Raw genomic sequence first — 25824 nt, 5'->3', positions numbered from 1 at the left:
AAACTGCACACACAATTTTCCCCAAAGATACGTATTTGCTCTCTTCTCAGAAACTGCACACACAATTTTCCCCAAAGATACGTATTTGCTCTCTTCTCAGAAACTGCACACACAATTTTCCCCAAAGATACGTATTTGCTCTCTTCTCAAACTGCACACACAATTTTCCCCTAAGATACGTATTTGCTCTCTTCTCAAACTGCATACACAATTTTCCCCAAAGATACGTATTTGCTCTCTTCTCAAACTGCATACACAATTTTCCCCAAAGATATGTATTTGCTCTCTTCTCAAACTGCACACACAATTTTCCCCAAAGATACGTATTTGCTCTCTTCTCAGAAACTGCACACACAATTTTCCCCAAAGATACGTATTTGCTCTCTTCTCAAACTGCATACACAATTTTCCCCAAAGATACGTATTTGCTCTCTTCTCAAACTGCACACACAATTTTCCCCAAAGATACGGATTTGCTCTCTTCTCAAACTGCCATCACAATTTTCCCCAAAGATACGTATTTGCTCTCTTCTCAAACTGCACACACAATTTTCCCCAAAGATGCGTATTTGCTCTCTTCTCAAACTGCACACACAATTTTCCCCAAAGATGCGTATTTGCTCTCTTCTCAAACTGCACACACAATTTTCCCCAAAGATACGTATTTGCTCTCTTCTCAAACTGCACACACAATTTTCCCCAAAGATGCGTATTTGCTCTCTTCTCAAACTGCACACACAATTTTCCCCAAAGATACGTATTTGCTCTCTTCTCAGAAACTGCACACACAATTTTCCCCAAAGATACGTATTTGCTCTCTTCTCAAACTGCATACACAATTTTCCCCAAAGATACGTATTTGCTCTCTTCTCAAACTGCATACACAATTTTCCCCAAAGATATGTATTTGCTCTCTTCTCAAACTGCACACACAATTTTCCCCAAAGATACGTATTTGCTCTCTTCTCAGAAACTGCACACACAATTTTCCCCAAAGATACGTATTTGCTCTCTTATCAAACTGCATACACAATTTTCCCCAAAGATACGTATTTGCTCTCTTCTCAAACTGCATACACAATTTTCCCCAAAGATACGTATTTGCTCTCTTCTCAAACTGCACACACAATTTTCCCCAAAGATACGGATTTGCTCTCTTCTCAAACTGCCATCACAATTTTCCCCAAAGATACGTATTTGCTCTCTTCTCAAACTGCACACACAATTTTCCCCAAAGATGCGTATTTGCTCTCTTCTCAAACTGCACACACAATTTTCCCCAAAGATGCGTATTTGCTCTCTTCTCAAACTGCACACACAATTTTCCCCAAAGATACGTATTTGCTCTCTTCTCAAACTGCACACACAATTTTCCCCAAAGATGCGTATTTGCTCTCTTCTCAAACTGCACACACAATTTTCCCCAAAGATACGTATTTGCTCTCTTCTCAGAAACTGCACACACAATTTTCCCCAAAGATACGTATTTGCTCTCTTCTCAAACTGCATACACAATTTTCCCCAAAGATACGTATTTGCTCTCTTCTCAGAAACTGCACACACAATTTTCCACAAAGATATGTATTTGCTCTCTTCTCAAACTGCACACACAATTTTCCCCAAAGATATGTATTTGCTCTCTTCTCAAACTGCACACACAATTTTCCCCAAAGATACGTATTTGCTCTCTTCTCAAACTGCACACACAATTTTCCCCAAAGATATGTATTTGCTCTCTTCTCAAACTGCATACACAATTTTCCCCAAAGATACGTATTTGCTCTCTTCTCAAACTGCACACACAATTTTCCCCAAAGATACGTATTTGCTCTCTTCTCAAACTGCACACACAATTTTCCCCAAAGATACGTATTTGCTCTTTTCTCAAACTGCACACACAATTTTCCCCAAAGATACGTATTTGCTCTCTTCTCAGAAACTGCACACACAATTTTCCCCAAAGATACGTATTTGCTCTCTTCTCAAACTGCACACACAATTTTCCCCAAAGATACGTATTTGCTCTCTTTTCAAACTGCACACACAATTTTCCCCAAAGATACGTATTTGCTCTCTTCTCAGAAACTGCACACACAATTTTCCCCAAAGATACGTATTTGCTCTCTTCTCAAACTGCACACACAATTTTCCCCAAAGATACGTATTTGCTCTCTTCTCAAACGGCACACACAATTTTCCCCAAAGATACGTATTTGCTCTCTTCTCAGAAACTGCACACACAATTTTCCCCAAAGATACGTATTTGCTCTTCTCAAACTGCACACACAATTTTCCCCAAAGATACGTATTTGCTCTCTTCTCAAACTGCACACACAATTTTCCCCAAAGATACGTATTTGCTCTCTTCTCAAACTGCACACACAATTTTCCCCAAAGATACGTATTTGCTCTCTTCTCAAACTGCACACACAATTTTCCCCAAAGATACGTATTTGCTCTCTTCTCAAACTGCACACACAATTTTTCCCAAAGATACGTATTTGCTCTCTTCTCAAACTGCATTCACAATTTTCCCCAAAGATACGTATTTGCTCTCTTCTCAAACTGCACACACAATTTTCCCCAAAGATACGTATTTGCTCTCTTCTCAAACTGCATACACAATTTTCCCCAAAGATACGTATTTGCTCTCTTCTCAAACTGCATACACAATTTTCCCCAAAGATAGTATTTGCTCTCTTCTCAAACTGCATTCACAATTTTCCCCAAAGATACGTATTTGCTCTCTTCTCAAACTGCACACACAATTTTCCCCAAAGATACGTATTTGCTCTCTTCTCAAACTGCATACACAATTTTCCCCAAAGATACGTATTTGCTCTCTTCTCAAACTGCATACACAATTTTCCCCAAAGATGCATATTTGCTCTCTTCTCAAACTGCACACACAATTTTCCCCAAAGATACGTATTTGCTCTCTTCTCAAACTGCATACACAATTTTCCCCAAAGATGCATATTTGCTCTCTTCTCAAACTGCACACACAATTTTCCCCAAAGATACGTATTTGCTCTCTTCACAAACTGCACACACAATTTTCCCCAAAGATACGTATTTGCTCTCTTCTCAAACTGCATACACAATTTCCCCCAAAGATACGTATTTGCTCTCTTCTCAAACTGCACACACAATTTTCCCCAAAGATACGTATTTGCTCTCTTCTCAAACTGCATACACAATTTTCCCCAAAGATACGTATTTGCTCTCTTCTCAAACTGCATGCACAATTTTCCCCAAAGATACGTATTTGCTCTCTTCTCAGAAACTGCATACACAATTTTCCCCTAAGATACGTATTTGCTCTCTTCTCAAACTGCATTCACAATTTTCCCCAAAGATACGTATTTGCTCTCTTCTCAAACTGCACACACAATTTTCCCCAAAGATACGTATTTGCTCTCTTCTCAGAAACTGCACACACAATTTTCCCCAAAGATACGTATTTGCTCTCTTCTCAAACTGCACACACAATTTTTCCCAAAGATACGTATTTGCTCTCTTCTCAGAAACTGCACACACAATTTTCCCCAAAGATACGTATTTGCTCTCTTCTCAAACTGCACACACAATTTTCCCCAAAGATACGTATTTGCTCTCTTCTCAAACTGCACACACAATTTTCCCCAAAGATACGTATTTGCTCTCTTCTCAAACTGCACACACAATTTTCCCCAAAGATACGTATTTGCTCTCTTCTCAAACTGCATACACAATTTTCCCCAAAGATGCGTATTTGCTCTCTTCTCAAACTGCATACACAATTTTCCTCAAAGATACGTATTTGCTCTCTTCTCAAACTGCACACACAATTTTCCCCAAAGATACGTATTTGCTCTCTTCTCAAACTGCACACACAATTTTCCCCAAAGATGCGTATTTGCTCTCTTCTCAAACTGCATACACAATTTTCCCCAAAGATACGTATTTGCTCTCTTCTCAAACTGCACACACAATTTTCCCCAAAGATACGTATTTGCTCTCTTCTCAAACTGCACACACAATTTTCCCCAAAGATGCGTATTTGCTCTCTTCTCAAACTGCATACACAATTTTCCCCAAAGATACGTATTTGCTCTCTTCTCAAACTGCACACACAATTTTCCCCAAAGATACGTATTTGCTCTCTTCTCAAACTGCATACACAATTTTCCCCAAAGATACGTATTTGCTCTCTTCTCAGAAACTGCACACACAATTTTCCCCAAAGATACGTATTTGCTCTCTTCTCAAACTGCACACACAATTTTCCCCAAAGATACGTATTTGCTCTCTTCTCAGAAACTGCACACACAATTTTCCCCAAAGATACGTATTTGCTCTCTTCTCAAACTGCACACACAATTTTCCCCAAAGATACGTATTTGCTCTCTTCTCAAACTGCATACACAATTTTCCCCAAAGATACGTATTTGCTCTCTTCTCAAACTGCATACACAATTTTCCCCAAAGATACGTATTTGCTCTCTTCTCAAACTGCACACACAATTTTCCCCAAAGATACGTATTTGCTCTCTTCTCAAACTGCACACACAATTTTCCCCAAAGATACGTATTTGCTCTCTTCTCAAACTGCACACACAATTTTCCCCAAAGATACGTATTTGCTCTCTTCTCAAACTGCACACACAATTTTCCCCAAAGATACGTATTTGCTCTCTTCTCAAACTGCACACACAATTTTCCCCAAAGATACGTATTTGCTCTCTTCTCAAACTGCACACACAATTTTCCCCAAAGATACGTATTTGCTCTCTTCTCAAACTGCACACACAATTTTCTCCAAAGATACGTATTTGCTCTCTTCTCAAACTGCATACACAATTTTCCCCAAAGATACGTATTTGCTCTCTTCTCAAACTGCACACACAATTTTCCCCAAAGATACGTATTTGCTCTCTTCTCAAACTGCACACACAATTTTCCCCAAAGATACGTATTTGCTCTCTTCTCAAACTGCACACACAATTTTCCCCAAAGATACGTATTTGCTCTCTTCTCAAACTGCACACACAATTTTCCCCAAAGATACGTATTTGCTCTCTTCTCAAACTGCACACACAATTTTCCCCAAAGATACGTATTTGCTCTCTTCTCAAACTGCACACACAATTTTCCCCAAAGATATGTATTTGCTCTCTTCTCGAACTGCACACACAATTTTCCCCAAAGATACGTATTTGCTCTCTTCTCAAACTGCACACACAATTTTCCCCAAAGATACGTATTTGCTCTCTTCTCAGAAACTGCACACACAATTTTCCCCAAAGATACGTATTTGCTCTCTTCTCAGAACTGCACACACAATTTTCCCCAAAGATGCGTATTTGCTCTCTTCTCAAACTGCACACACAATTTTCCCCAAAGATACGTATTTGCTCTCTTCTCAAACTGCATACACAATTTTCCCCAAAGATACGTATTTGCTCTCTTCTCAAACTGCACACACAATTTTCCCCAAAGATACGTATTTGCTCTCTTCTCAAACTGCACACACAATTTTCCCCAAAGATACGTATTTGCTCTCTTCTCAGAAACTGCACACACAATTTTCCCCAAAGATACGTATTTGCTCTCTTCTCAAACTGCACACACAATTTTCCCCAAAGATACACATTTGCTCTCTTCTCAAACTGCACACACAATTTTCCCCAAAGATATGTATTTGCTCTCTTCTCAGAAACTGCACACACAATTTTCCCCAAAGATACGTATTTGCTCTCTTCTCAAACTGCACACACAATTTTCCCCAAAGATACGTATTTGCTCTCTTCTCAAACTGCACACACAATTTTCCCCAAAGATATGTATTTGCTCTCTTCTCAGAAACTGCACACACAATTTTCCCCAAAGATACGTATTTGCTCTCTTCTCAAACTGCACACACAATTTTCCCCAAAGATACGTATTTGCTCTCTTCTCAAACTGCACACACAATTTTCCCCAAAGATACGTATTTGCTCTCTTCTCAAACTGCACACACAATTTTCCCCAAAGATACGTATTTGCTCTCTTCTCGAACTGCACACACAATTTTCCCCAAAGATACATATTTGCTCTCTACTCAAACTGCACACACAATTTTCCCCAAAGATACATGTTTGCTCTCTTCTCAAACTGCACACACAATTTTCCCCAAAGATACGTATTTGCTCTCTTCTCAAACTGCACACACAATTTTCCCCAAAGATACTTATTTGCTCTCTTCTCAAACTGCACACACAATTTTCCCCAAAGATACGTATATGCTCTCTTCTCAAACTGCACACACAATTTTCCCCAAAGATACGTATTTGCTCTCTTCTCGAACTGCACACACAATTTTCCCCAAAGATATGTATTTGCTCTCTTCTCGAACTGCACACACAATTTCCCCCAAAGATACGTATTTGCTCTCTTCTCAAACTGCACACACAATTTTCCCCAAAGATATGTATTTGCTCTCTTCTCAAACTGCACACACAATTTTCCCCAAAGATGCATATTTGCTCTCTTCTCAAACTGCACACACAATTTTCCCCAAAGATACGTATTTGCTCTCTTCTCGAACTGCACACACAATTTTCCCCAAAGATACATATTTGCTCTCTACTCAAACTGCACACACAATTTTCCCCAAAGATACATATTTGCTCTCTTCTCAAACTGCACACACAATTTTCCCCAAAGATACGTATTTGCTCTCTTCTCAAACTGCACACACAATTTTCCCCAAAGATACGTATTTGCTCTCTTCTCAAACTGCACACACAATTTTCCCCAAAGATACGTATTTGCTCTCTTCTCAAACTGCACACACAATTTTCCCCAAAGATACATATTTGCTCTCTTCTCAAACTGCATACACAATTTTCCCCAAAGATACGTATTTGCTCTCTTCTCAAACTGCACACACAATTTTCCCCAAAGATACATATTTGCTCTCTTCTCAAACTGCACACACAATTTTCCCCAAAGATACGTATTTGCTCTCTTCTCAAACTGCACACACAATTTTCCCCAAAGATACGTATTTGCTCTCTTCTCAAACTGCACACACAATTTTCCCCAAAGATACGTATTTGCTCTCTTCTCAAACTGCACACACAATTTTCCCCAAAGATACGTATTTGCTCTCTTCTCAAACTGCACCCACAATTTTCCCCAAAGATACGTATTTGCTCTCTTCTCAAACTGCATACACAATTTTCCCCAAAGATACGTATTTGCTCTCTTCTCAAACTGCACACACAATTTTCCCCAAAGATACGTATTTGCTCTCTTCTCAGAAACTGCACACACAATTTTCCCCAAAGATACGTATTTGCTCTCTTCTCAGAAACTGCACACACAATTTTCCCCAAAGATACGTATTTGCTCTCTTCTCAAACTGCACACACAATTTTCCCCAAAGATACGTATTTGCTCTCTTCTCAGAAACTGCACACACAATTTTCCCCAAAGATACGTATTTGCTCTCTTCTCAAACTGCACACACAATTTTCCCCAAAGATACGTATTTGCTCTCTTCTCAGAAATTGCACACACAATTTTCCCCAAAGATACGTATTTGCTCTCTTCTCAGAAATTGCACACACAATTTTCCCCAAAGATACGTATTTGCTCTCTTCTCAAACTGCATACACAATTTTCCCCAAAGATACGTATTTGCTCTCTTCTCAAACTGCACACACAATTTTCCCCAAAGATACGTATTTGCTCTCTTCTCAAACTGCACACACAATTTTCCCCAAAGATACGTATTTGCTCTCTTCTCAAACTGCACACACAATTTTCCCCAAAGATACGTATTTGCTCTCTTCTCAAACTGCACACACAATTTTCCCCAAAGATACGTATTTGCTCTCTTCTCAAACTGCACACACAATTTTCCCCAAAGATACGTATTTGCTCTCTTCATAGAAACTGCACACACAATTTTCCCCAAAGATACGTATTTGCTCTCTTCTCAAACTGCACACACAATTTTCCCCAAAGATATGTATTTGCTCTCTTCATAGAAACTGCACACACAATTTTCCCCAAAGATACGTATTTGCTCTCTTCTCAAACTGCACACACAATTTTCCCCAAAGATATGTATTTGCTCTCTTCATAGAAACTGCACACACAATTTTCCCCAAAGATATGTGTTTGCTCTCTTCTCAAACTGCACACACAATTTTCCCCAAAGATACGTATTTGCTCTCTTCTCAGAAACTGCACACACAATTTTCCCCAAAGATACGTATTTGCTCTCTTCTCAAACTGCACACACAATTTTCCCCAAAGATACGTATTTGCTCTCTTCTCAAACTGCACACACAATTTTCCCCAAAGATACGTATTTGCTCTCTTCTCAAACTGCACACACAATTTTCCCCAAAGATACGTATTTGCTCTCTTCTCAAACTGCATACACAATTTTCCCCAAAGATACGTATTTGCTCTCTTCTCAAACTGCACACACAATTTTCCCCAAAGATACGTATTTGCTCTCTTTTCAAACTGCACACACAATTTTCCCCAAAGATACGTATTTGCTCTCTTCTCAAACTGCACACACAATTTTCCTCAAAGATACGTATTTGCTCTCTTCTCAAACTGCATACACAATTTTCCCCAAAGATGCATATTTGCTCTCTTCTCAAACTGCACACACAATTTTCCCCAAAGATGCGTATTTGCTCTCTTCTCAAACTGCACACACAATTTTCCCCAAAGATGCATATTTGCTCTCTTCTCAAACTGCACACACAATTTTCCCCAAAGATGCATATTTGCTCTCTTCTCAAACTGCACACACAATTTTCCCCAAAGATGCATATTTGCTCTCTTCTCAAACTGCACACACAATTTTCCCCAAAGATACGTATTTGCTCTCTTCTCAAACTGCACACACAATTTTCCCCAAAGATACGTATTTGCTCTCTTCTCAAACTGCACACACAATTTTCCCCAAAGATACATATTTGCTCTCTTCTCAAACTGCACACACAATTTTCCCCAAAGATACGTATTTGCTCTCTTCTCAAACTGCATACACAATTTTCCCCAAAGATGCATATTTGCTCTCTTCTCAAACTGCACACACAATTTTCCCCAAAGATACGTATTTGCTCTCTTCTCAAACTGCACACACAATTTTATCCAAAGATACGTATTTGCTCTCTTCTCAAACTGCACACACAATTTTCCCCAAAGATACGTATTTGCTCTCTTCTCAAACTGCACACACAATTTTCCCCAAAGATACGTATTTGCTCTCTTCTCAAACTGCACACACAATTTTCCCCAAAGATATGTATTTGCTCTCTTCTCGAACTGCACACACAATTTTCCCCAAAGATACGTATTTGCTCTCTTCTCAAACTGCACACACAATTTTCCCCAAAGATACGTATTTGCTCTCTTCTCAGAAACTGCACACACAATTTTCCCCAAAGATACGTATTTGCTCTCTTCTCAGAACTGCACACACAATTTTCCCCAAAGATGCGTATTTGCTCTCTTCTCAAACTGCACACACAATTTTCCCCAAAGATGCATATTTGCTCTCTTCTCAAACTGCACACACAATTTTCCCCAAAGATACGTATTTGCTCTCTTCTCAGAAACTGCACACACAATTTTCCCCAAAGATACGTATTTGCTCTCTTCTCAAACTGCACACACAATTTTCCCCAAAGATACGTATTTGCTCTCTTCTCAAACTGCATACACAATTTTCCCCAAAGATACGTATTTGCTCTCTTCTCAAACTGCACACACAATTTTCCCCAAAGATACGTATTTGCTCTCTTCTCAAACTGCACACACAATTTTCCCCAAAGATACGTATTTGCTCTCTTCTCAGAAACTGCACACACAATTTTCCCCAAAGATACGTATTTGCTCTCTTCTCAAACTGCACACACAATTTTCCCCAAAGATACACATTTGCTCTCTTCTCAAACTGCACACACAATTTTCCCCAAAGATATGTATTTGCTCTCTTCTCAGAAACTGCACACACAATTTTCCCCAAAGATACGTATTTGCTCTCTTCTCAAACTGCACACACAATTTTCCCCAAAGATACGTATTTGCTCTCTTCTCAAACTGCACACACAATTTTCCCCAAAGATATGTATTTGCTCTCTTCTCAGAAACTGCACACACAATTTTCCCCAAAGATACGTATTTGCTCTCTTCTCAAACTGCACACACAATTTTCCCCAAAGATACGTATTTGCTCTCTTCTCAAACTGCACACACAATTTTCCCCAAAGATACGTATTTGCTCTCTTCTCAAACTGCACACACAATTTTCCCCAAAGATACGTATTTGCTCTCTTCTCGAACTGCACACACAATTTTCCCCAAAGATACATATTTGCTCTCTACTCAAACTGCACACACAATTTTCCCCAAAGATACATGTTTGCTCTCTTCTCAAACTGCACACACAATTTTCCCCAAAGATACGTATTTGCTCTCTTCTCAAACTGCACACACAATTTTCCCCAAAGATACTTATTTGCTCTCTTCTCAAACTGCACACACAATTTTCCCCAAAGATACGTATTTGCTCTCTTCTCAAACTGCACACACAATTTTCCCCAAAGATACGTATTTGCTCTCTTCTCGAACTGCACACACAATTTTCCCCAAAGATATGTATTTGCTCTCTTCTCGAACTGCACACACAATTTTCCCCAAAGATACGTATTTGCTCTCTTCTCAAACTGCACACACAATTTTCCCCAAAGATACGTATTTGCTCTCTTCTCAAACTGCACACACAATTTTCCCCAAAGATGCATATTTGCTCTCTTCTCAAACTGCACACACAATTTTCCCCAAAGATACGTATTTGCTCTCTTCTCAAACTGCACACACAATTTTCCCCAAAGATACGTATTTGCTCTCTTCTCAAACTGCATACACAATTTTCCCCAAAGATACGTATTTGCTCTCTTCTCAGAAACTGCACACACAATTTTCCCCAAAGATACGTATTTGCTCTCTTCTCAGAAACTGCACACACAATTTTCCCCAAAGATACGTATTTGCTCTCTTCTCAAACTGCACACACAATTTTCCCCAAAGATACGTATTTGCTCTCTTCTCAGAAACTGCACACACAATTTTCCCCAAAGATACGTATTTGCTCTCTTCTCAAACTGCACACAAAATTTTCCCCAAAGATACGTATTTGCTCTCTTCTCAGAAATTGCACACACAATTTTCCCCAAAGATACGTATTTGCTCTCTTCTCAAACTGCATACACAATTTTCCCCAAAGATACGTATTTGCTCTCTTCATAGAAACTGCACACACAATTTTCCCCAAAGATACGTATTTGCTCTCTTCTCAAACTGCATACACAATTTTCCCCAAAGATACGTATTTGCTCTCTTCTCAAACTGCACACACAATTTTCCCCAAAGATACGTATTTGCTCTCTTCTAAAACTGCACACACAATTTTCCCCAAAGATACGTATTTGCTCTCTTCTCAAACTGCATTCACAATTTTCCCCAAAGATACGTATTTGCTCTCTTCTCAAACTGCACACACAATTTTCCCCAAAGATACGTATTTGCTCTCTTCTCAAACTGCACACACAATTTTCCCCAAAGATACGTATTTGCTCTCTTCATAGAAACTGCACAAACAATTTTCCCCAAAGATACGTATTTGCTCTCTTCTCAAACTGCACACACAATTTTCCCCAAAGATATGTATTTGCTCTCTTCATAGAAACTGCACACACAATTTTCCCCAAAGATACGTATTTGCTCTCTTCTCAAACTGCACACACAATTTTCCCCAAAGATATGTATTTGCTCTCTTCATAGAAACTGCACACACAATTTTCCCCAAAGATATGTATTTGCTCTCTTCTCAAACTGCACACACAATTTTCCCCAAAGATACGTATTTGCTCTCTTCTCAGAAACTGCACACACAATTTTCCCCAAAGATACGTATTTGCTCTCTTCTCAAACTGCACACACAATTTTCCCCAAAGATACGTATTTGCTCTCTTCTCAAACTGCACACACAATTTTCCCCAAAGATACGTATTTGCTCTCTTCTCAAACTGCACACACAATTTTCCCCAAAGATACGTATTTGCTCTCTTCTCAAACTGCATACACAATTTTCCCCAAAGATACGTATTTGCTCTCTTCTCAAACTGCACACACAATTTTCCCCAAAGATACGTATTTGCTCTCTTCTCAAACTGCACACACAATTTTCCCCAAAGATACGTATTTGCTCTCTTCTCAAACTGCACACACAATTTTCCCCAAAGATACGTATTTGCTCTCTTCTCAAACTGCATACACAATTTTCCCCAAAGATGCATATTTGCTCTCTTCTCAAACTGCACACACAATTTTCCCCAAAGATACGTATTTGCTCTCTTCTCAAACTGCACACACAATTTTCCCCAAAGATACGTATTTGCTCTCTTCTCAAACTGCACACACAATTTTCCCCAAAGATACGTATTTGCTCTCTTCTCAAACTGCACACACAATTTTCCCCAAAGATACGTATTTGCTCTCTTCTCAAACTGCACACACAATTTTCCCCAAAGATATGTATTTGCTCTCTTCTCGAACTGCACACACAATTTTCCCCAAAGATACGTATTTGCTCTCTTCTCAAACTGCACACACAATTTTCCCCAAAGATACGTATTTGCTCTCTTCTCAGAAACTGCACACACAATTTTCCCCAAAGATACGTATTTGCTCTCTTCTCAGAACTGCACACACAATTTTCCCCAAAGATGCGTATTTGCTCTCTTCTCAAACTGCACACACAATTTTCCCCAAAGATGCATATTTGCTCTCTTCTCAAACTGCACACACAATTTTCCCCAAAGATACGTATTTGCTCTCTTCTCAGAAAATGCACACACAATTTTCCCCAAAGATACGTATTTGCTCTCTTCTCAAACTGCACACACAATTTTCCCCAAAGATACGTATTTGCTCTCTTCTCAAACTGCATACACAATTTTCCCCAAAGATACGTATTTGCTCTCTTCTCAAACTGCACACACAATTTTCCCCAAAGATACGTATTTGCTCTCTTCTCAAACTGCACACACAATTTTCCCCAAAGATACGTATTTGCTCTCTTCTCAGAAACTGCACACACAATTTTCCCCAAAGATACGTATTTGCTCTCTTCTCAAACTGCACACACAATTTTCCCCAAAGATACACATTTGCTCTCTTCTCAAACTGCACACACAATTTTCCCCAAAGATATGTATTTGCTCTCTTCTCAGAAACTGCACACACAATTTTCCCCAAAGATACGTATTTGCTCTCTTCTCAAACTGCACACACAATTTTCCCCAAAGATACGTATTTGCTCTCTTCTCAAACTGCACACACAATTTTCCCCAAAGATATGTATTTGCTCTCTTCTCAGAAACTGCACACACAATTTTCCCCAAAGATACGTATTTGCTCTCTTCTCAAACTGCACACACAATTTTCCCCAAAGATACGTATTTGCTCTCTTCTCAAACTGCACACACAATTTTCCCCAAAGATACGTATTTGCTCTCTTCTCAAACTGCACACACAATTTTCCCCAAAGATACGTATTTGCTCTCTTCTCGAACTGCACACACAATTTTCCCCAAAGATACATATTTGCTCTCTACTCAAACTGCACACACAATTTTCCCCAAAGATACATGTTTGCTCTCTTCTCAAACTGCACACACAATTTTCCCCAAAGATACGTATTTGCTCTCTTCTCAAACTGCACACACAATTTTCCCCAAAGATACTTATTTGCTCTCTTCTCAAACTGCACACACAATTTTCCCCAAAGATACGTATTTGCTCTCTTCTCAAACTGCACACACAATTTTCCCCAAAGATACGTATTTGCTCTCTTCTCGAACTGCACACACAATTTTCCCCAAAGATATGTATTTGCTCTCTTCTCGAACTGCACACACAATTTTCCCCAAAGATACGTATTTGCTCTCTTCTCAAACTGCACACACAATTTTCCCCAAAGATACGTATTTGCTCTCTTCTCAAACTGCACACACAATTTTCCCCAAAGATGCATATTTGCTCTCTTCTCAAACTGCACACACAATTTTCCCCAAAGATACGTATTTGCTCTCTTCTCGAACTGCACACACAATTTTCCCCAAAGATACATATTTGCTCTCTACTCAAACTGCACACACAATTTTCCCCAAAGATACATATTTGCTCTCTTCTCAAACTGCACACACAATTTTCCCCAAAGATACGTATTTGCTCTCTTCTCAAACTGCACACACAATTTTCCCCAAAGATACGTATTTGCTCTCTTCTCAAACTGCAAACACAATTTTCCCCAAAGATACGTATTTGCTCTCTTTTCAAACTGCACACACAATTTTCCCCAAAGATACATATTTGCTCTCTTCTCAAACTGCATACACAATTTTCCCCAAAGATACGTATTTGCTCTCTTCTCAAACTGCACACACAATTTTCCCCAAAGATACGTATTTGCTCTCTTCTCAAACTGCACACACAATTTTCCCCAAAGATACGTATTTGCTCTCTTCTCAAACTGCACACACAATTTTCCCTAAAGATACGTATTTGCTCTCTTCTCAAACTGCACACACAATTTTCCCCAAAGATACGTATTTGCTCTCTTCTCAAACTGCATACACAATTTTCCCCAAAGATACGTATTTGCTCTCTTCTCAAACTGCACACACAATTTTCCCCAAAGATACGTATTTGCTCTCTTCTCAAACTGCACACACAATTTTCCCCAAAGATACGTATTTGCTCTCTTCTCAAACTGCATACACAATTTTCCCCAAAGATACGTATTTGCTCTCTTCTCAGAAACTGCACACACAATTTTCCCCAAAGATACGTATTTGCTCTCTTCTCAGAAACTGCACACACAATTTTCCCCAAAGATACGTATTTGCTCTCTTCTCAAACTGCACACACAATTTTCCCCAAAGATACGTATTTGCTCTCTTCTCAGAAACTGCACACACAATTTTCCCCAAAGATACGTATTTGCTCTCTTCTCAAACTGCACACACAATTTTCCCCAAAGATACGTATTTGCTCTCTTCTCAAACTGCACACACAATTTTCCCCAAAGATACGTATTTGCTCTCTTCTCAGAAATTGCACACACAATTTTCCCCAAAGATACGTATTTGCTCTCTTCTCAAACTGCATACACAATTTTCCCCAAAGATACGTATTTGCTCTCTTCATAGAAACTGCACACACAATTTTCCCCAAAGATACGTATTTGCTCTCTTCTCAAACTGCATACACAATTTTCCCCAAAGATACGTATTTGCTCTCTTCTCAAACTGCACACACAATTTTCCCCAAAGATACGTATTTGCTCTCTTCTAAAACTGCACACACAATTTTCCCCAAAGATACATATTTGCTCTCTTCTCAAACTGCATTCACAATTTTCCCCAAAGATACGTATTTGCTCTCTTCTCAAACTGCACACACAATTTTCCCCAAAGATACGTATTTGCTCTCTTCTCAAACTGCACACACAATTTTCCCCAAAGATACGTATTTGCTCTCTTCATAGAAACTGCACAAACAATTTTCCCCAAAGATACGTATTTGCTCTCTTCATAGAAACTGCACACACAATTTTCCCCAAAGATACGTATTTGCTCTCTTCTCAAACTGCACACACAATTTTCCCCAAAGATATGTATTTGCTCTCTTCATAGAAACTGCACACACAATTTTCCCCAAAGATATGTATTTGCTCTCTTCTCAAACTGCACACACAATTTTCCCCAAAGATACGTATTTGCTCTCTTCTCAGAAACTGCACACACAATTTTCCCCAAAGATACGTATTTGCTCTCTTCTCAAACTGCACACACAATTTTCCCCAAAGATACGTATTTGCTCTCTTCTCAAACTGCACACACAATTTTCCCCAAAGATATGTATTTGCTCTCTTCATAGAAACTGCACACACAATTTTCCCCAAAGATACGTATTTGCTCTCTTCTCAAACTGCACACACAATTTTCCCCAAAGATATGTATTTGCTCTCTTCATAGAAACTGCACACACAATTTTCCCCAAAGATACGTATTTGCTCTCTTCTCAAACTGCACACACAATTTTCCCCAAAGATATGCATTTGCTCTCTTCATAGAAACTGCACACACAATTTTCCCCAAAGATATGTATTTGCTCTCTTCTCAAACTGCACACACAATTTTCCCCAAAGATACGTATTTGCTCTCTTCTCAGAAACTGCACACACAATTTTCCCCAAAGATACGTATTTGCTCTCTTCTCAAACTGCACACACAATTTTCCCCAAAGATACGTATTTGCTCTCTTCTCAAACTGCACACACAATTTTCCCCAAAGATACGTATTTGCTCTCTTCTCAAACTGCACACACAATTTTCCCCAAAGATACGTATTTGCTCTCTTCTCAAACTGCATACACAATTTTCCCCAAAGATACGTATTTGCTCTCTTCTCAAACTGCACACACAATTTTCCCCAAAGATACGTATTTGCTCTCTTCTCAAACTGCACACACAATTTTCCCCAAAGATACGTATTTGCTCTCTTCTCAAACTGCACACACAATTTTCCTCAAAGATACGTATTTGCTCTCTTCTCAAACTGCATACACAATTTTCCCCAAAGATGCATATTTGCTCTCTTCTCAAACTGCACACACAATTTTCCCCAAAGATGCGTATTTGCTCTCTTCTCAAACTGCACACACAATTTTCCCCAAAGATGCATATTTGCTCTCTTCTCAAACTGCACACACAATTTTCCCCAAAGATGCATATTTGCTCTCTTCTCAAACTGCACACACAATTTTCCCCAAAGATGCATATTTGCTCTCTTCTCAAACTGCACACACAATTTTCCCCAAAGATACGTATTTGCTCTCTTCTCAAACTGCACACACAATTTTCCCCAAAGATACGTATTTGCTCTCTTCTCAAACTGCACACACAATTTTCCCCAAAGATACATATTTGCTCTCTTCTCAAACTGCACACACAATTTTCCCCAAAGATACGTATTTGCTCTCTTCTCAAACTGCATACACAATTTTCCCCAAAGATGCATATTTGCTCTCTTCTCAAACTGCACACACAATTTTCCCCAAAGATACGTATTTGCTCTCTTCTCAAACTGCACACACAATTTTCCCCAAAGATACGTATTTGCTCTCTTCTCAAACTGCACACACAATTTTCCCCAAAGATACATATTTGCTCTCTTCTCAAACTGCATACACAATTTTCCCCAAAGATACGTATTTGCTCTCTTCTCAAACTGCACACACAATTTTCCCCAAAGATACGTATTTGCTCTCTTCTCAAACTGCACACACAATTTTCCCCAAAGATACGTATTTGCTCTCTTCTCAAACTGCACACACAATTTTCCCCAAAGATACGTATTTGCTCTCTTCTCAAACTGCATACACAATTTTCCCCAAAGATACGTATTTGCTCTCTTCTCAAACTGCATTCACAATTTTCCCCAAAGATGCGTATTTGCTCCCTTCTCAAACTGCATACACAATTTTCCCCAAAGATACGTATTTGCTCTCTTCTCAAACTGCATACACAATTTTCCCCAAAGATACGTATTTGCTCTCTTCTCAAACTGCACACACAATTTTTCCCAAAGATACATATTTGCTCTCTTCTCAAACTGCATACACAATTTTCCCCAAAGATACGTATTTGCTCTCTTCTCAAACTGCATTCACAATTTTCCCCAAAGATACTTATTTGCTCTCTTCTCAAACTGCACACACAATTTTCCCCAAAGATACGTATTTGCTCTCTTCTCAAACTGCATACACAATTTTCCCCAAAGATACGTATTTGCTCTCTTCTCAGAAACTGCACACACAATTTTCCCCAAAGATACGTATTTGCTCTCTTCTCAAACTGCACACACAATTTTTCCCAAAGATACGTATTTGCTCTCTTCTCAGAAACTGCACACACAATTTTCCCCAAAGATGCGTATTTGCTCTCTTCTCAAACTGCACACACAATTTTCCCCAAAGATACGTATTTGCTCTCTTCTCAAACTGCACACACAATTTTCCCCAAAGATACGTATTTGCTCTCTTCTCAAACTGCACACACAATTTTCCCCAAAGATACGTATTTGCTCTCTTCTCAAACTGCATACACAATTTTCCCCAAAGATGCGTATTTGCTCTCTTCTCAAACTGCATACACAATTTTCCCCAAAGATACGTATTTGCTCTCTTCTCAAACTGCACACACAATTTTCCCCAAAGATACGTATTTGCTCTCTTCTCAAACTGCACACACAATTTTCCCCAAAGGTGCGTATTTGCTCTCTTCTCAAACTGCATACACAATTTTCCCCAAAGATACGTATTTGCTCTCTTCTCAAACTGCACACACAATTTTCCCCAAAGATACGTATTTGCTCTCTTCTCAAACTGCACACACAATTTTCCCCAAAGATACGTATTTGCTCTCTTCTCAAACTGCACACACAATTTTCCCCAAAGATACGTATTTGCTCTCTTCTCAGAAACTGCACACACAATTTTCCCCAAAGATGCGTATTTGCTCTCTTCTCAAACTGCATACACAATTTTCCCCAAAGATACATATTTGCTCTCTTCTCAAACTGCACACACAATTTTCCCCAAAGATACGTATTTGCTCTCTTCTCAAACTGCATACACAATTTTCCCCAAAGATACGTATTTGCTCTCTTCTCAAACTGCACACACAATTTTCCCCAAAGATACGTATTTGCTCTCTTCTCAAACTGCACACACAATTTTCCCCAAAGATACGTATTTGCTCTCTTCTCAAACTGCACACACAATTTTCCCCAAAGATACGTATTTGCTCTCTTCTCAAACTGCATACACAATTTTCCCCAAAGATACGTATTTGCTCTCTTCTCAGAAACTGCACACACAATTTTCCCCAAAGATACGTATTTGCTCTCTTCTCAAACTGCACACACAATTTTCCCCAAAGATACGTATTTGCTCTCTTCTCAGAAACTGCACACACAATTTTCCCCAAAGATACGTATTTGCTCTCTTCTCAAACTGCACACACAATTTTCCCCAAAGATACGTATTTGCTCTCTTCTCAAACTGCATACACAATTTTCCCCAAAGATACGTATTTGCTCTCTTCTCAAACTGCATACACAATTTTCCCCAAAGATACGTATTTGCTCTCTTCTCAAACTGCACACACAATTTTCCCCAAAGATACGTATTTGCTCTCTTCTCAAACTGCACACACAATTTTCCCCAAAGATACGTATTTGCTCTCTTCTCAAACTGCACACACAATTTTCCCCAAAGATACGTATTTGCTCTCTTCTCAAACTGCACACACAATTTTCCCCAAAGATACGTATTTGCTCTCTTCTCAAACTGCACACACAATTTTCCCCAAAGATACGTATTTGCTCTCTTCTCAAACTGCACACACAATTTTCCCCAAAGATACGTATTTGCTCTCTTCTCAAACTGCACACACAATTTTCCCCAAAGATACGTATTTGCTCTCTTCTCAAACTGCACACACAATTTTCCCCAAAGATACGTATTTGCTCTCTTCTCAAACTGCACACACAATTTTCTCCAAAGATACGTATTTGCTCTCTTCTCAAACTGCATACACAATTTTCCCCAAAGATACGTATTTGCTCTCTTCTCAAACTGCACACACAATTTTCCCCAAAGATACGTATTTGCTCTCTTCTCAAACTGCACACACAATTTTCCCCAAAGATACGTATTTGCTCTCTTCTCAAACTGCACACACAATTTTCCCCAAAGATACGTATTTGCTCTCTTCTCAAACTGCACACACAATTTTCTCCAAAGATACGTATTTGCTCTCTTCTCAAACTGCATACACAATTTTCCCCAAAGATACGTATTTGCTCTCTTCTCAAACTGCACACACAATTTTCCCCAAAGATACGTATTTGCTCTCTTCTCAAACTGCACACACAATTTTCCCCAAAGATCGGTATTTGCTCTCTTCTCAAACTGCACACACAATTTTCCCCAAAGATACGTATTTGCTCTCTTCTCAAACTGCATACACAATTTTCCCCAAAGATACGTATTTGCTCTCTTCTCAAACTGCACACACAATTTTCCCCAAAGATACGTATTTGCTCTCTTCTCAAACTGCACACACAATTTTCCCCAAAGATACGTATTTGCTCTCTTCTCAAACTGCACACACAATTTTCCCCAAAGATACGTATTTGCTCTCTTCTCAAACTGCACACACAATTTTCCCCAAAGATACGTATTTGCTCTCTTCTCAAACTGCACACACAATTTTCCCCAAAGATACGTATTTGCTCTCTTCTCAAACTGCACACACAATTTTCCCCAAAGATACGTATTTGCTCTCTTCTCAAACTGCACACACAATTTTCCCCAAAGATACGTATTTGCTCTCTTCTCAAACTGCACACACAATTTTCCCCAAAGATACGTATTTGCTCTCTTCTCAAACTGCACACACAATTTTCCCCAAAGATACGTATTTGCTCTCTTCTCAAACTGCACACACAATTTTCCCCAAAGATACGTATTTGCTCTCTTCTCAAACTGCACACACAATTTTCCCCAAAGATACGTATTTGCTCTCTTCTCAAACTGCACACACAATTTTCCCCAAAGATACGTATTTGCTCTCTTCTCAAACTGCACACACAATTTTCCCCAAAGATACGTATTTGCTCTCTTCTCAAACTGCACACACAATTTTCCCCAAAGATATGTATTTGCTCTCTTCTCAAACTGCACACACAATTTTCCCCAAAGATACGTATTTGCTCTCTTCTCAAACTGCACACACAATTTTTCCCAAAGATACATATTTGCTCTCTTCTCAAACTGCATACACAATTTTCCCCAAAGATACGTATTTGCACTCTTCTCAAACTGCACACACAATTTTCCCCAAAGATATGTATTTGCTCTCTTCTCAAACTGCACACACAATTTTCCCCAAAGATACGTATTTGCTCTCTTCTCAGAAACTGCATACACAATTTTGATGAAACTTGACCAGAAGCCTCACCTCCCATGATGTACCAATGTTTGTTCACGGCATTAGAAAAACTCCGGATCTAAGGCAGTCTACAAGGGGGGGTGGGGGGGGGAGGGGTGGTGGTTGCCCCCCAAAATAGGTATTTTTTTGTTTGTTTAAAGTCTTATGATTATGTTAGTATGATTCTGCATGCTGCTCTGTCTTCTAGGAACCGTTGAAATTGGTTTCAAATACCGTGATGCTGTTTAAAATACCTTTAGTCAGTGTAGTATCTTGCTTTATTCTACCAGGTGAGTGCCCAGGGGTATTGCCCCTATTTTTATTTATTTATTACAAGCACCTCGGTGTTAAAAATCACATTTACATACGACTAATTATATGCAGATGCTTCAAACGATCATGAAATAATAAATATTAAAAAAACAAGATTTAAAAAAGCAAAATTAATTTGAGGTTCATGATGGAGCAAAGGAAAAACCTATATTGGTAGAAATTGGCAGGGAATGGTCTTATCTCAACATTACAGCGTTGTCTCATGGGAAGGAATTAGCAACGCTTCACCTAATGTGGAATGAAAACCGGCTGTCATAAAGTGAGCACCTCAATCGGGATAAAACTTCAAACTTCCCAGCCAATCCCCAAATCAGCCGTGGATGATGTGAAGACGCCAGGGAGCACCGACCCAGTCCATCAATCGGCCAGGTCAGTGAAGATCTCCTGGTGAGGGAATGCGCTACTCTGATAGACTGTTTGACAAAACATAAGTAGCTGTTTTGTTCCTCACACATCCATGATTTGGAAAATGACTTTGGGGAGTCATTTGGCACTTGAGCACTCACTAATACAGTTCAAGCCATGAGTCGCAGGTGTAATACCACAGAAGAGCAACTGGACAAGTTTTTTCAACAGTCTGGTCTTGTCCACTTGTGGTGCCACGAATGGGTATCTCGCAGTTTCAGTGTGAGAACGGGTATCATTGCAACAATGGATCCAGTTGCTCATTGTTCTGGTCTGATGGCAGGGTCTGTGTAGTGTGTTAAACATAAGTCCAATCATGGGCTTGATAACGATCCCAATGGAGGACAGGTAGGGGACATGCTCTTTGAGTAATTTGTGGAGAAAGCCAACAGCCTATCTAAAATCAGAAGATGTTATAAAGTAATGGCCATGCTTCAGATGAGGCCACCAAGATGCCAAAAAAGAAATTCAATGGCTCCATTCCAGACATCCATGAATTGGACTGTTGGTTGTGGGGAGGAAGACAGTTTAAGGTGGTTCCTAAAATTGTTATGCAGTCAAAAATTAAAATAACGTCCATGACTTTTGTTAGCATAAAAAAAGATGCAATCTCTTTTCATTTCCTTAACATATAAGTGGTGGCTGCTTGGTTTCTTTTCCATTTTTAGGAACCACCATGCTCCAATGTCTTTCCTGCTCATGGTGTTGACTGGTCAGATGTTAGGCTTTTCGGTTGATTAAGATTTTTGACATTGCAGTTCAACATTCATCCATCTACCAATAATGTTATGTTAGTCATCATCGAGCGCTTCCACTGTGCTCAAGTCTGCACGTGAGGGACTGTTGGAGCAGTTTTAGTTTTTCAATTCGCTCCAAATTGAATCATGGAAGTGATGATAATCCAATTAGAATTTGACACCACATGGCTCGATGATATTGAGCAAAATAACTATCTCTGAAGAGGTCTCGGGGCCCTGTGCCAGTTCCACGAAAGTGGGCCCACCTGGTCCTCAGATCCCGGCCCAGTACCGCAGATGAAATCCCACCTGTTCCCGGAGTCTGAAGAAGTCCCAATTCTCGACATAATCTCGGATACCTATTTATAAACAAGTCAAATCCCGACTTTGAGTCAGTGGTGCAGTTTTCACTTCTTTGAGTGCTCGATTTCTATTAATTATTTTTATGTTGGTTGTGTGTGCAGGATTGAAGGGCACCAGCAGTTCTTTGCAGCAGTTCTGCTGATAGGCTCACGCAAGCAAGCCGAGGGCTTTGCGTACCGTCTGGAACTCAACGGAAATCGTCGCCGACTGAGCTGGGAAGCCGTACCACGCTCCATTCACGATGGCATCACTTCGGCCATCCTCAACAGTGACTGCCTTGTGTTTGATGCCGCTGTTGCTCATCTCTTTGCGGAAGCTGGAAATCTGGGGATCAACGTGACTATCTCGATGTGCTGACTTTGTGCAAGGGAAGTGGCTTTGCCAGTTTTGTTTCTCATAATCGGTTGGTTTGTCACTAAGCCTAGGTCTTGTGATCTTTGTTTGTTTTTGGATTTGGATGTAAGGACCAAAGTGGGAAAGCCATATGTAGGGAGAGTAAAGAAGGGTTAATTCTTTTAAATGACTCTTTTAGCTATTTATTTTCCTCTAAAATGTGAAGTGCTTTGTGATATTACTGTTAAATGCACTGTGTACATGCTTTATTATTATTATTACTAGTTATACTTATTGTTGTTGTATGGCAACTCAGGACAATTGACGTGCTGAAACCTAACTTTTTTTTATTTTTATTTTTACATTTTATGAGACAATCAGCAACTTCCACATTTGTGTCTGAGATAGGATATAATTAATATAAATGGTATGCTTTTCTTCAAATTCTAGAAATAGAAATGTAATTTCCTCAGGTGTTCAATCAGGGAGACGATTCGTAAATTCTTACAGAAAACAAAATTCATTTGTAGTACTCAATCATGAAGGTGATTTGTATTGCTTGGTAATTTGCCATCTTGTGTACCAAGGTAATGGAGATGTGATTTTTGCTCTCGGCATTGTGGTCCTGCTAATGGGGACATGGAGCGTTGAGCCATCACAGATCGTAGGGTTTGGAAAGCAAATGCTTTCCGTTGATCTGGGCAGTTGACTCTTTAGTGGACTTTTAAACCTGTCGACCCCAGTCTTTCTGTGGAAACCGTGAGCCATATAGCGTGCTGTGAATAGCTATGCTTTAACTCCCCTCCTCAAGGTTAAGTGCCCACAGTGAATGGTTGTAGGGCTAGTGTTGCTATGACCGCATTTTGCAATGAACTCACTCTTGGAAGGTGGTCGAAAACTATACCCTCTGCCATAAAAGAAAAAAGAAAAAAAAACATGTAGAATAGATAATGGAATTGTTTAGGACTGTTCCAAAATGTTCATGTGAAGTGTCCTTTTCGCACGAGGGATGTGCAGAACACCTGATTGCAAGTTTCCACAACTTAATTTTGTCATGCAATAATTGTTCAGCAAGTGCAACCCATGCAGCCATAGGGTTAAAGTGGGGATGTAAGACATTCTGAGCAAATTCTAAACTATCTTTTTGAGACTACACCAAGTGGATCATCCAAAAAACAACATTATTACATTCTTCAATGATCCATTACAATGCCACATCTGTCAGAAAATGAGGGGAATCGAATCGTTGGACACCTTCAAGCATAGTCTTCTGTTAACCATTTTGCAAGATTATTTAATGTGACGAGAGGAACTGTTTATGACCCTAGAAGGTATTGTCAAGCTTCCATGATCAACAAAGGATATGCCAAGAAGTGGACGTCCGAGGATAACGACTCCCACTCAGGACTGATACATTCACATGACCCATTTATACAATCACTTTCAAGCTGTCGAGAGGCAAACACACTCCCTGGGGTTCACAGGATACGTGACAACGTCTCGGGGCGTTTGCATGATGCAGGGATCCATGCTCGCCATCCTGTTCACATCCAAGACTTGCACAGTGACATCCAAGCACGCTTGCATTGTTCAAATCAGCACATCCAGTAGACAAAGAGGTGTTGGGCAAGTGCTATGTTCAGTGATGCATCCAGGTTTCTCCTTTTTGTATAAATAATCGAGGCTCATGGAAGAGCTGGTACACTGAATGGATCACGGTGTAACAGGAAAAAAAAGAACAGTGGAGAGGGGGGACTCCAACAGCACAGTCAAAGGGCAATATAGAGGGAGACTTGGGCAAACAATGGGTGGGTGGAAGGAAAGGGCGCATGGGTTGGATGGGATGGATGCAGAAGGAAACTCAGGAATGAAAAAATGGTGATTTGGAAGGAGGAGGTCTTCGGATGGGGGTGGGAGGTTGACTGATGAAGAAAATACCATGGTTTTGGATTTGGGGTGATCTGAGATGGTGGTAAACAGCTGTCTTGAAGACCTCGACGAGAGGGAAGAATCAAGATTGAAGAGAATATGGAAGTTGGTTCCACAGATGAGGGGAAAAAAAAGAGGAACAAATGAGTGGAGGTGAGCAGTAATCCTAGATTTGGGAAGTTTCACCACAAGTGGTTTATGGTGGATCATGTGTGGCCTGCAGAAACCCAGGGGAGGGGTGGGGAGGCAAAGCACGGAAATTGCAGAGGGTGCAAGTGCAGAAAGGACTTGGTAGAAGACAGCGAGACCACCAACCTTTCTGTGATTGAAGAGTGATAGACACATATACCCAGCTTCAACGTGGAAGATTCCAATGATTTTAAAGGCCTTGCTTTCGACAGTGTCAAGCTGAGCAAGGTATGAGGCAGGGGAGATAGTCCAGAGGGAAGAGCAATACTCCATCAAACTGTGGATGAAGGCATTGAAGGTGGATAAGTGTTCAGGTGTGCCAAGGACGGTCTTTGGACGATGGAGGAAGGCCAGTTGGCGAGTGGCTTTGGAGGTCAACTTTGAAATGTGGGTTGTCTAAGAAAGATTTTGGC

The 25824-nt window shown here is 39.7% G+C and overlaps 1 protein-coding gene across 1 annotated transcript in view; it reads left to right on the top strand.

Annotated features, from left to right (window-relative positions):
* LOC137435103 (E3 ubiquitin-protein ligase Siah1-like) overlaps positions 1-25348 on the top strand; it is a 78810-nt gene extending 53462 nt beyond the window's left edge. Inside the window, exon 3 of the mRNA XM_068128571.2 lies at positions 23062-25348. Within this exon, the coding sequence (XP_067984672.1) occupies positions 23062-23317 (256 nt within the window). The 3' untranslated portion in view covers positions 23318-25348. The remainder of the gene's footprint in view (positions 1-23061) is intronic.
* The last annotated feature ends 476 nt before the right edge of the window (positions 25349-25824 follow it).

The sequence above is a fragment of the Myxine glutinosa genome, chromosome 9, assembly GCF_964187855.1.
Source record: "Myxine glutinosa chromosome 9, kmMyxGlut1.1, whole genome shotgun sequence".
NCBI lineage: Eukaryota > Metazoa > Chordata > Myxini > Myxiniformes > Myxinidae > Myxine > Myxine glutinosa.
The sequence above is the reverse complement of the archived record's forward strand: the minus strand, read 5'-3'. Positions and strand labels throughout refer to the sequence as shown.